The sequence below is a fragment of the Camelus bactrianus genome, chromosome 1 (genome assembly GCF_048773025.1).
Source record: "Camelus bactrianus isolate YW-2024 breed Bactrian camel chromosome 1, ASM4877302v1, whole genome shotgun sequence".
In the NCBI taxonomy this organism is placed as follows: domain Eukaryota; kingdom Metazoa; phylum Chordata; class Mammalia; order Artiodactyla; family Camelidae; genus Camelus; species Camelus bactrianus.
In genome coordinates this window covers 29,463,728-29,477,172 of record NC_133539.1, presented here as the reverse complement: position 1 = coordinate 29,477,172, position 13,445 = coordinate 29,463,728, and the positions used below count along the sequence as shown (strand labels likewise).

At 37.5% G+C, this 13,445-nt stretch overlaps 1 protein-coding gene and 1 non-coding gene across 3 annotated transcripts in view; both read left to right on the top strand.

Moving 5' to 3' along the window:
* The window catches only part of GBE1 (1,4-alpha-glucan branching enzyme 1), a 243,448-nt gene extending 235,278 nt beyond the window's left edge, over positions 1-8,170 (top strand). For both annotated transcript variants that reach the window (XM_074361438.1, XM_074361439.1), the window contains 2 exons: positions 396-513; positions 7,371-8,170. In XM_074361438.1, coding sequence (XP_074217539.1) covers positions 396-513; positions 7,371-7,427 — 175 coding nt within the window. In that variant the 3' untranslated portion in view covers positions 7,428-8,170. The remainder of the gene's footprint in view (positions 1-395; positions 514-7,370) is intronic.
* Positions 8,171-12,964: 4,794 nt separating this feature from the next.
* TRNAS-GGA (transfer RNA serine (anticodon GGA)) lies at positions 12,965-13,036 on the top strand. The gene has a single exon. It is a non-coding gene; the product is annotated as a tRNA-Ser (tRNA).
* The last annotated feature ends 409 nt before the right edge of the window (positions 13,037-13,445 follow it).

Below are 13,445 nucleotides of genomic sequence, written 5' to 3'. Positions count from 1 at the left end.
ATATTTTAAAGTTACTGTATTTCAAACTTATTCTTTATGGCTTTTCTGAGTAGAAATAGTCCCAAGAAATCAAGACTGTATTCAATATGGAGAAGAATGTCTAACAAATGGAATCAGTTGGCTTAAGAGAAAAGTCGATTCTTCATCAATAGGCGTGGACGATCGTGTGAGGGGCTGTGACAGAGAGCTGGAGAGGTTTCCGTGGGTGTGTGCACTAGGAGGCCTCTGAAGCCTCTCTCAAACATGAGAAACTGAAATGTTAGAGAGGGAGGGACTACATAGCCCAAATCATCATTGAATCGTATTCAGAATACTCACCTTTCCATCCTGGCTCAGACATACTTTATCACGGCTCATTCCACTCGTGAACCGTTGTGATTCCTTAAGAGCTGCACGTTCAAAATTGTGCTCGATTCAGATGCAGCGGAGTATGGAGGCCACCAGAGACTGGACCACAACACCGATTTCTTTTCTGAACCTTTTGAACATAATGAGCGTCCCTATTCTCTTTTGGTAAGTAAGATTTTTAAGGTATTTTTCTTTCACTTAAATTTAATTCTCTATTTTTAAGATGATGTCTCTGTCCAAGGAAACAACTCTAACAAATAAACAACATGGAAACAAAGCGGGGAGTAGGGAAAGAGGAGTGCACTGAAAAAAACCAGATGCACTGTGGGTGCTGGACTAAACTGAATTTTGGAAAAACTAATAATAAAGGATGTTTGGCTGACAGTTGGGGAAATTTGAACATTAATAGGATTAAAAATTATTTCTGAAAAAATAAGAGGAAGGCAGTTTTCATTTTTCTTTCTACTATAATCATTTCTATTTTTTATACAATTCCCTTCTGTTCTTGCTTTCTCTGTAATTTATGTTAAGCAGATTTCTACATTATTGGCTAGCTAATGGAGTTTAAAATACTTTAAAAGGATCAATAATATATTTTTTTCTTTCACATAGTCAATTGAAGACTGAATTCATTCTAGTTATAAAATTCTGGTTTTCTCATTTTATTGAGGAGAGTTGTATTTTATTAGTTATGTAACTAATTTTAACTTTGTTGATGCAGTGAAAGAACATGGCTTTAAACTACTAAATTTACATTCTTTTAAAGATGTAGAATAAAATTTTACCATTTGATGAAACTGGAGGAAGGTCTTATGCTTAGTGAAATGAGCCAGCACATAAAGTGGAGCCATGGAGAAGCAGCAACCAGTTGCAGTAGAGCTGAACTTGAACCAGTTGACCTAGACTGAAAGGAGTTTGAAAGTTTCAGACAGCAAAGGCGCTCCACAGCCAGCCTTCCTGAAGGTTCGTGTGTGCAGAGAGGCTTCTGCTGGGGAGGGAAGCATGGTGATATAGTGAAAAGACCACAGAATGTGGTGGCAGAGAATTGGGGATCAAGCCCCCCACCTGCCATTTACTAGCTATGAGCACTTGAGAAATTTAACCTTTTTGTGCCTCAGTTTCCCTGTCTGTATAGAAGAATTAGTAACAGTCTCCTTCCTACAGCACAGGATTCTTAGGAGACAAAAATTCATGAACACAGCCAAGCTTTTCAGAACCTGCAAAATGCTACTGCGCATGTATTTTAAAGTTATTATTGTTGTGGCTATTCAATAATTATTTTGGCGTTTTAAGCATGTCAAGCCACTAGGTGCCCTGAAGACATACTCCCAGCTTTGGAGAAATTACCATATTAGGCGAGGGCTCACAGTCTTCGGGGGTGGGCAGAAAATAGGCTGACATCCTTTCGATTTTTTTAAGAGCAAAGATATTCTGTCATAATTAAAACAAACTGACTAACCAGTGGCAGCAACAGCCAGGAGATTACTTTTCAGGCACTAATTGATCTTGCAGACATAGACTGTGCGGTTCTAAATTAGCAGCTGGAATGGAGACTGTCACATAAGTCTCCATAACAGGTAGCAAATACAGTGCCACAAGCACGTGAGAAATAAAATAGAGCTTAACCACTGCCTGCAGTGGAATGCTGATCCAGCGCGGTCAGAAGGAAGGGGTTAGCTCTGTCTTCCCAGCAGAAGCATCTTGTTTCCGATGACTATGGGTGCTTTAGGAATGACTCATTTTAAATAAGTCTTTAGGCTCCAGACTAAGTGATCTCTGGTTTTAATTTAAGAATAAGGGAGCCCAAATAGACCAGAAAATCCAATAAAACAGATTCTTTCTTGCCGGAGTTATCCTTCAAAGAGCCGGGGGGTGGGGAGAAAATACCTTAAAAAATACATCCATTGTAAGAATGCCTCATTATAATGGAACTCTTTATTAAACTGATGAGTATGTGCTGGGATCCAGTCAGGTTTCTTGAACATGACCCTGAGTGCTCCAGGTCTCCTCTACCACCTTCTGCCTCCCACATGCCTCGAATTAAGAGGGAAGGGAGACAAAAATATGACCTTTTTCCTTTTCTGTGAAATTTCCGTCCATCATAACTAGTCCAGAGTATTTGCTAAAGCTTAATTTGCAAGCTCAATAATCCAAAGGATCTGCTGAATAAGTGTCAAATCTGTTTTCAAAGATAGCAACAAACAGAGCTCGAAGGAATCTTAAAATAGCCATGCATGCTGCAGCATCAGCAGCTACCGCCCCAGCGTCATCTGTGCGTGCTCCGTCAGGTGAAACTGGGAAGCCAGAGGAAAACCGCACGTGCACTACTGTTGAAACGCGTATGCTAAGTTCAGAGTATCTCACAAATGCCAGGAAACAATAGGGCAGAACTTTTCCGTTATGCTTTACTGGCAGTTACTGGAAATGCCTTTATAGCTTAATGATTTCTTCAATGTTTTGGTTCCTGATATAGGAGCCTAAGTGTGACCTTGTCTGTTACCATGCACAAGTCAGGTCGGGGTGGGTGCTTTCTTTCTCTTTTCTGATTCGTAAATTAAAATTCGATGGCACAAATGGAAGAAGATGGTTGAACTCGAAATGAATGAGTTTCCTTTAGGGCAACTTAAGCAGTCTTAATGGTGAAATGTGAATAAAACAATAGTTTTAGCATCTATTACTTTGCCAGTTAGTCTCCTTGTCATTAAGAAGTAGGTCTGTTTATTCCATTCTAAATTTGGTGATTCAAAGGTAAACTTTTAGTTGAAATAGGGCATTTGGCGTACAGGTATCTTTTTTAGTATCCCTCAGTTGTAAGTGAAAGTGCAAATTAAATTGAAAGTGCAAATTAAATTGGGCAATGTTTTCTGGTCTATCCAGAATTATGAAAAATGTTTAGGTTTTTTTTTTTTTCCAGACAAATCAGTCTTGATTCTTAAAGCTTACTCCTTCTCGTATTTCCAAATTAGATGAGATAATATATATTTCTACATAGAAATACTTACTAGCATCACTTTTCTCTTAACTCTAATGCAAAAAAATGAATTAGAATATTTCTTTGTTTCTTAGAAAATATTTTGTGAACTAAAGCATGTAGATGAAAATTAAAATTATTTCATATGTCACCCTTATTTTTCAAAATAATTTGGGATTTTTTTTAATGACAAATGTGTATATGTAGACTGTTAAAAGTCTAATGTCCTTCTCAGCAGATAATGTTGTCACTCTGACCATGAACTATTGCTAAATCCAACAATTTCTAAGAAAATTTTAAAATTTGTTTTTTAGGTATTTTTCATTTAAAATTATTTTTAAATTTCTATTTTCAAATGTTTGACAATTATTATGACCTTAGAAGAACATAGTGCTTTCCCTGGATGACATAGTTGACTATTGTGTGATCAGTTATGTTTTTAGCCATGCTGATGGCTGGCATAGTGATTAAGCCATTAAGGAAGTAAAAATAACTGGGTTGATTAGCATGCATTTTGACTCTCTTAATACATGAACTGGAGTATACTGTGGCATTCTGATTCCCTGTCAAGAACTGACGATAAAAATAGCTAGAAAAAAATGAAATGTATGGCCCAATATTACACTGTCTCATATGTTCTTAATGTGATCCTGCCTACAAATGTTTAGGGCTTAATGGCTAATAACTGTGCAGAGTAGATATGTTTATCACCATATATTATTTGTGATATGTGTACTGAGTGGTTTCTATATACATATCTTTAAATATGAGTTGTTTAAATATGAGGATGTATGTTTAAATCTACTTCAATTATGTTCATATTTCCTTTGCTGTATGAATCAAAACTGTTTATAAACCTAAATTTATAAATTAAGATTTACAGAGCCAATACTTAGCACTAAATTACAGAGACCCCAAATTGTCCCTGTTTGTAATTGTGTCACCATAAGCATTAGCTCTGATCATCTTAAGTCCTTTAGTATAATTGGTAGTTATTTCCTAATTACTAAGAAAATGATTTATATACTCAGAACCCTAATAAAGAAGAAAACTCCAAATTCCAGAAATAGCCACAGTTAAGAAAAATCCGTTGCTTGGGAAATTCTTTCATGCTGCCTGCATTGCAAGGGCTCTGGAGCAACATAAGTACATTCTGGTAATTAACATTGCAGTGAAAAAAAAAATAATACTTACACAATATTCCTGTTAATGATATTATACAATTATCAACTGATAGGTTTTGAGCAGATAGTATTAAGAGGTCTCTAAGTGTAGCTGGAATTGGCATCATAAAGCTCCCTACATAAAATGGCCAGCATCGTTTAGAGAGAGTTCTTGAAGCATTTTTTAACCAGTAAATGCCAACCTAGGAAACTCAGTGCATATGTTGCAAACCTTGACGTTCTTATGTCATCCTGTTGGTTTTACTCTTAAGTTTGGGCTAGCTAAAGTACCAAAACATTCTTACGGAGAGTAAGATTTCACTGATGAAATCAGTATGCGGTTATGAATCAAACAGTAGATACCAGAACTCCATGAGATGCAGTATGAGACTGAAGTGACTTGTCCTGATGTATCACTGTGCCACACACTGGGCAGGGACCCAGATCTGACTTACAGGTTTCACTGCACCTTCCTCAGGAGACTTGGGCTTATTTGAGTCCTTTTATCTGCATATGGGACCAAATAATATCAGAGAAATGTCTTTAAGGTAAAGGGAACTGAAGTTCTTTTGTCCAGTTTTACTGAGAAATTTAGATGGGTCTTCAGTTTTAGAATGGTCATCACAGAGCAGTTCAGAACCATTCTGATTATAACCTGCTGTCCCACTGATTAGTTACACCTACTTACTATGATTCTCCAAACTAAACACGTAGAACAGAGTAAGGACATAGCAAATTCCTTGGGAAGGGCAGGGTAACCGTCTCTTGATTCATGCCTTTTTTGAGAAGACTTAGAAAGGGAATTGACTGAGTCTGACTGTTGGCTTCTTTTATTTCTCCTCTATTGTTCTTGGTTTGTGTTGCTTTAGTCTGTAGCTTCACTGTGGAAATATGCCATCCTTTGAACTGGATCTGTCTGTATCATTGGTAACAGTCCTGCTTTGTTCATGGGACCCTCCAGCTTCCTCTTTGATCTAATCTTATAACATCTTACCTATCACAAAGAGAAGATATTGAATGAAAGAGATTACATTAGCCATTAAATCCTGATGTGTTTTCAAAGCTATATGATATTAAAAACAATGTGTGAATTATAGGGAAACTGAATATTGCATTGAAATACATGGTTTCCCCACACTTAATGACTTAGCAAGGAGGTAATATTTAGCCTCTGGAAGTACTGGATTGCAACTCAGACTGTGAGACATGGAGCTAAGCCACCCAGTGACTATTAGCATTTGTGAAATTTTTCTCAGATGATGATTTTTTTCCTAAATCGCTGTTACTTTTAGTTCAAGATTAGAAAAGCTGTTCTCTAGTTATTACAGTTGTAATACAAATTTCTCAGAATGCCACCATTTAAAACCTGCTTTAATCTTTAATGTCCAAAACTAACCAACTGTGTTGATATGTCTGATTTTTTTTAAAGAGATGTAAGAGTTCTTTATCACAGAAACCTTAAGGGAAAACATTGTGTTCATTTGCAGAATTGAGATGCATTGGACATACAGTGGTCTCATTCAATGAAAATCAGCTGTTCTATTCTTTAACTTTTTTTCCCTAAAGCCCTGTTTGCTTTGCATCTTTCATTTCAGTTCTAAACTATAAAAAGCCCTTTTCTTTTTTTTAACCATCAAGTTTTCAGTTAAAGTGACTGAACGTAGTCAAATATTTTCAGTCAGAAATGAAGAAATACTGTTGCAATGATGGCAGTAATCTGTAGTATTTTTATTATTTACTTGGTTAATAGTCATTAAATATGTGCAAAATAGCATATAGATAAGCATCAAGCAGTTCAAATCGCTTCTCAATTTTATAAAAATTATTTTAGATGAAAGTGTGTTAAAGAATATCTTGTGAAATATACATATATTGACCCCACTATTTCTTATTTCTCTATTCATTATTCATTCTTGTATTCAGTCATCATCGGCACGTACTTTGTCCATTGGCACCTACTAAAAATTAGAAATATGAAGATACGTGGCCTCCGCCCTGGTAAACCTCATAGTCTAGTGAGAAGGTTGATCATAAACCTGAAAAAAAAATTACAAATTGTGTTAAGTTTTCAGAAAGAAACAAAAATGGTGTTGCGATAGAGAATGAAATGCAGCACGTCTAGAGTTGTCAAGGAACACCTCTCCGTGGAGCTGGGATCCTCTAGGCCTAAGAGATAGAGAACTAGTCAGGTAAAGAGTACTCTGGACAGAGCCGGGAAGGATGCGGTGTGTTCCAGGAAGGGGAGGGCCCTGTGGCGGGAGCCTGGTGAGCGAGGCCGGAAGAGAGCAGTGTGTAGAGTGGGTCTGAGATGGGAGACACACGATTCAAGAAGGAGCGGAGTCAGGACTCTGACCGGTGTGGACAGAATGTGGATTGTACTTTCAGTGCAGCTGCAGGCTTCCTGATAGGTTTAAGTTGGGCAGGGGCCTAAAATACACTTAGGATACCGTATACTATCACATTTAAGATTTTTTTCTTCTTAACCTGACAAGGGAAAACAGAAACCAGAACGATACTAAAAGTGCCTTGATGTGAGCAATCTTTTGCATGTGACTTGTATTCGCCAGAATAGAGCGACACCCTGAACCTCAGGGCAGCCTGCCGTCATGCGCTGGTAGTGCCTAAACAGCGGCGAGTGCCATTTATGTCCCTAGTGTCTCAGGAACGTAGGTTTTTGTAAAGTGTATGACGCCCTCTAGTGGTAGTCGCTTTAAAGGATGCCAGAGCTGTCGGAGCTGTGGAGTTGAGCCTCCTCAGAGCCAGTAGGATCGTAAAGGTAACTGTAATCTAGGCAAATGTGAGACTGCATCAGGCTTCGGTGCCTCTGACATGATGACATCGCGCCCAGTGTTTCCTTCAATCGCACTGACACGATTGTGTTGACTTAGGTGTACATTCCAAACCGAGTGGCCCTCATCCTTCAGAATGTGGACCTGCCCAACTGAAGAGATCCGATGGTTTCAGCCCCGCCAGAGGAAGATGTGTGCTTTGTTTTCCCACGCTTGCTGTCACAGCGCTTATAATGTGTAATATGCTTTTCAAAATATATTTGTCTAGCTGAAATGTCAGATGTCTGAAATTCAATATTGGTTTATGAAAATGAATGTCAAGCTTTTCTTTAAGGAGTAGAGAGGGGGGAGTGTTTTTTGAAATTTTAGGAATCCTGAACTGTATTTTCCAGCCATCTGAATAGTTAGGATTCTCAGATGAAGTGTTACATATCATATATATCTTGTCTGTAAACAGTTTAGCCTTACTTGCCAATTATTTGATCCTTTTAAGTTCACATTCGAGTCATGTGTCATGTCTGACTGTTTCTGTTGACTGTATACAGTATTTGTGTAAGGCAGAGGTGGATATTTGGTAACTTTATTTGTTCTGATATCTCTTGGTCTAAATTACAAACTACCGAGACTGTTACTCTCCTTTTTTCAAATTGTGTTTAGAAATACTGTAATAAGTATATAGTAGGAATATAAAATTAAGAACTGTATCAAAGAGAACATAAAAGTCATGGCCTCTGAACTCATCCATGCCTTATTTCGCAGTAAGTTTTATCCTGTGATGCCTTGGTCACTTAGTATCTTGGTAGATGCTAATATCTCTGTTTCTGAAAGCCTGACTTGGTAATTGCAACGTTTCAGAAAATGTCTTTTACTTTCAGTCAATTAAAAAAAATTCAAAATTGCCTTTGCTAATGTTTATTTTGCTGTGATGTTATGGAGACTGATTTTGAGTGAATATTAAAAAGCCTATCTCAGCCCTGACACCTTCCCCACATATATGCACCAATGCACGATGGACTAGATGTAATACTATTTTTTTTTCCTTGAGGTACTATCTTGTGACTTGAAATTATACGAACCAACTCAGTTGTCTAAACTGCTCTCCAGCTCTAAACCTGGGCACCTTTAGAAGCTAAATTAACTATCTCTCCTGAGTAGGATAGTCAATCATGAGACTGCCCCTTGCTTTAGGAAACAGTAGTCCGCTCTGTAACCATTGATATGTAATTTGTTCATACTTGAGAAATTATGGTGCACTTATGAGACAGAAAGTATCTGGCACTTTTTTTTTTTTAAGATCTCAGATTTTCCTTTACATTAATACCGACTGCTGCTTTTTTTGTTTGTAGCCTGATTATCATGACTTACAAGGAGTACGTGGAAGTCTTTCTACTAAAAACTGGTTCAGTAATGAAAGAGATTAGCAAAAGAGATTTCTTTTTATAGCTAAACCTGTGTATTAGCCGTCTTTTTTATAACTTGAGTAAAGCTTTGAATCTGGGTCTGAAATGTGTTATTCGCTTTAACTTCAAAGTAGAGTAAGAGTCTGATTTTTCTGAAAGTGATGCCAGCTGATGGCGGTCCACACTGGGAAACACTCCCGAGTGTGATGCCTTCTGTGATGCTCTCCCTGTTACAGGTATGTTATTAATATCTTAGCCCTGCCAGGTCTGCATCATGTACCTGTTATTGACAATAGAACGATGCACAACCGTGGTGTGTTGTGTTCTGGTTTATAATTTCGTAGCTTCGTATTTCTCATGTATAAAGAGATATGCTAGTTTTCTACTATGGCTCTTTAAAAATGACAAGAAATTACTTCACACCTAAGAACTCTCTTTTTTTTGTTCCCCTTCAACCTCTGTGGAAAGTCAGAAAGAGCAGAGTAGTCATATGACATATTTTCATTATGTTGATTGACATTACTAACATGATCTTTAGATTTCACAGTGTAAGATTCAAATTTAACAATGTAATGGAACTTAATTGCCTTTGTCAAGTGTTTCCCCGCCCAAGAACAATAAATGGATGTTCCTAGGTAAGAAATATAAAAATATGTGCAAACAAAGTATTGAGTCCAAAATAGAATGTAGTTGGTTTTTTTTCCCCTATCATAGCAGACAGCCTTTCTAGAACATTTTAATATTGTAGTATATTTCACTTTACATCTTTATTTTTGTATCAGTAACATTCTCATCATTATGTAGTTTAGTGAGAAGTTTTGTTTTTTTTTTATTGGTTAAACATTTTCAATAATCACAACAGAGAGATGCAAAATTTTACACTGTGTGCCTTATAATGTTTTTTCTCTGATGTGTTTATTACTAACATCAAAAATGAGAATGATTAATCTTTTTGGCTTTTTTAGAAGAAGTATTTTTACTGTTTTAATTTATGTCCTAGAAAACATAGGTGATTACAGATTTCTTTCCATCATTTTTCAATATTAGCAAGTGAACATTAGCCATTGCCCTATTATCCAACATAGAATTTACCCCTCACGCTAATGAGGCTTGATGTTTCAATTAACATTAGTTCACTCTGAGAATACCATAGTTTTTAATAGTCAAAACTTGAACTGTAAACATTTTTCCTGGAATGTTTCCCGCTTCATACCACTTGAACTTTAAGGGTCAATTCATTTCATTTTTTTTTTTTCTGTACCTTTGATGTTTTTCACTTTGCCCTGTCTTTAGCTAATGTATTCATCTCTAACATAAAATGAAGGACTTAGCCACCATGTTCCTCAAGATCAAAAAATAACCAGTGACAATAAATTGACTTTTCTTGTGGCAGCTGTAGAAGAATGCACGCATTTTTTCCTCTGACTCCAGGCTCCCCTTAGCAATATCAATTCAACATTTGTCACCCATCAGGGTTATAGCCATTGCTATGCGGGATCATACAGGAGGTTGTCTGGATAAGGAGCCTATTCTTCAAATAAAACAGAACAGAGTGCAGACAGATCTGGGGGAAGTGATGAAGGGTCATGTGTTTTCCTCTAGTGTTCTGCTTGCAGCTTCAGGGCAAATATCTCTTCACTCTCTCTGGTCCTGCATCTGGAATCTGGTGATGAAAGCATCATCAAATAGGTCTCCTATTGCTCTTCCTGCCTCGGATGAACCAGAGCAGACATACCTGATAGAAACCAAAACGGCGAAGCCGCTTTCTGGTTGGTCTTACATCTCTCAGACTATTGCTTTTTGCATGTTTTGAATCATGTCCCGAACCAGTTCTTTAGAATGGTGGGATTTCATTAATCTACACATTCCTTCTAGGGAGACAGGCGCTGAGCTATGGATTTCACTAGGTAGAATATTCTGACGAGAGAAAATAGAAATCCAAGGCGCAGCAATGTCATGTCCTTTATGCAGTGGAGTTCATTTATCATTCACGATGCGTGAGAATTGAAATGTAGATAAATTTTCCCGCTAAAGCCAGCCTGCAGGGGGGAAAAAATCAAATGAACTCCCTACTAATCTTTCTGCTCTATTATCTCATTAATGGTGATTTGTAGAGAATTGCAGAGAAACATTCTTACTTTAGGGGAGAATTTCTTAATCGGTAGTGTGAGAAATTAAGATACAGTAGTTATAAGTGTTTTTGTCTCCATGATTTAAAACATTACATCTGGATTTTAACTCTTGGCAAAAACTGTACAGAAAATAGGATGTTTATTTACGTGAATAAAAGGGACTCAGTGATAGATAGACTAAAGGACATGTCATTCAGAAGTTTACTTATGACTTACAGTTATTCTTGTCATTTCTGCTGGACCAGAGAGAGGTATTTGGCCCTCATTTAAAAAAAAATTTTTTTAATCGAAGTGTAGTTGATTTACAATGTTAGCTTCAGGTGTACAGCAAAGTGATTCTATTATACATATACATACTCAAATATGTTTTCTTTTAAGATACTTTTCATTATATGTTATTACAAGAAATGGAATATAGTTCCCCATGCTGTACAGTAGGTCCTTGTTTGGTCCTTGCTTGTTTTACATATAGTAATGGCCCTCATCGATTGCTGTGTAGACTGTTTCACCTAGAAACCTGCACTGTGATTTAAAAGGGTGGTGTGATGGTATAATGGTTAGAAGACTTGAGTTCAAGATACAGCTCTTTATTCCCAGTGCCTCATTTAAGAAAGCACTTAGCAACTTCATTCTTATCCAGAGTTATAAGACAGTTTTCTTAAAAAAACAAGCATCGTCATTGGTTTTAAAAATGGCTAGTATTTCATCAATAGCTGATGGATGGTGAGTCAGCATTTGGAGACATCTTCCAAGTGTGTTGTCAGGAACAGACTGTCACCGTCACCTGCCACTGTCTGTCTGTCCTTCAAGGCTTCTGCACTAAGTTCTCCACACGATCCCAGGCAGGGAGGTGTGTGCTGCTTTGCAGAGAGAGGGGTCTTTGCATTTCCTCCACCATTGCAGACGACCAAAACATCAGTCCTCCTCCACCGCTACTTTTATTTGCTAATTCTAGCTTTTTCTCTGAAGGCATTAGGAAGTCCTAGTGAATTCCTTCCAGTGCAGTTAGTGTACCGCCCCCTAGTGTCTCAGCTGCTCCCAGACTCTGCACTTACACAATCCTGAAATTCAGCATCCTCTTGCTGGCAACCAATAGGTCAGGGTAAACTGTATACGCAGTGAAATGGCCACAGGTGCCCTCCAGTGAGACACAGCAACCAGGTGTCAAGGGCCTCTGAATCTTTCCCTCTTCCCCTTGTGCCCACAGCCCAGGATATACCACTGACAGGAAGAATAAACAACAGGAAACAAGAACTGCAAAAGAGAGCGCATAGGTTAGAAAGAGTTGGGACCATTATTTGTTTGTTTGTTTGCTTTTGCTTTTGTTTTGGGGTTTTTTTGTATTGAAAGTCTGTGCTGTCATCAGAAACACACATCTTCATTAAATAAATGTTTGCACGATTAATTAATTTCTTGAAGAAGCAGGTAAGTTATCAACCACTGATCTGCCATTTCCACAGTTGTCTGGGACTTACAAGACAGTGCAAAGCAGAAAACTAAGACATAGCTATCACTCCAAATTACTTTGCCACACAAGGATATAAAATTAAATGAGGTAAGTGTTCAAATTGTTTGTGCCTACTTGTCTAAGGTAATACAGGAAATAACGGTAGATGTATGAATAAACCCTTCGAACATGTATGTATTTATAGCATACACATGGGTGCATGAATGCACACAGACACACGTAAATAGTTTGTAAGTAAATTGAAAACTCACAAAGTTCACTGATTCCAATATTTATCTTCAACTAATGAATCACTTGATCTCTGTGTGTAATACTCATACTCAATTTTAGATTTTTTTCTTATCATATTAAGAGCATCAGTCTAAACAAGTGATTTTATTTGGATTTAGAGAAGTTTGCAAATCTTGTAATGAAATGCAGTATATGTCTTAATCCCTTTACAGAAGTTCTCACCTTTGACTAATTGGCTATCAGTCTTTTGTTTTTCCTCTAGAAAGAGAGGAGGGCAGAAAAGAAATACCTTTATTACTTCTTTCTTTATATCCGCTAGGGATTCTTTTTGACTGAGTTGTAGTGTCACTTTCCATTCACGCCAGTAATATACATAATAAAAAACTTTGCATGTAACTTCATTTCACAGATGCCTCTAACAAAGCTGTCAACTATTGATTAAAATCAGTCATGAAGGGAGTGAGGGGTATAGCTCAGTGGTAGAGTGAGTGCTTGGAATGCATGAGGTCCTGGGTTCAATCCCCAGTGCCTCCATTAAAGAGGGGAAAAATAATTTTTTAATTTAAAATATTTTTTAAATTAAAAAAAACCATGATAAAGAGGTTCCCCCACACACACAGAGTCACAGTCTGTCCCCTCTACTGTTCCTTATGATAAGTGGGCATGACTCAGCTATCCAGAAGCAGCAGTAGAACGGGTAATTCTGCTAGTCCTAAGCAGAGATATATCCTTAAAGACATACTGCACTGACTACTATATTGAATGTTTCCTTGTTCCTAAGCCCTTTGCTAGAACTGTATACACATTCTTCTGAGTCGTCTGAACCCTGAAAAGTAATGATGATTATCCTTGTTTGGGTCTAGGCTCACGCTGACCCAACTCCCTCTGCTGCCTTCCACGATGGATCATTGGTGGTCTCTGGATCAGGGGTAAAACTTAGGCT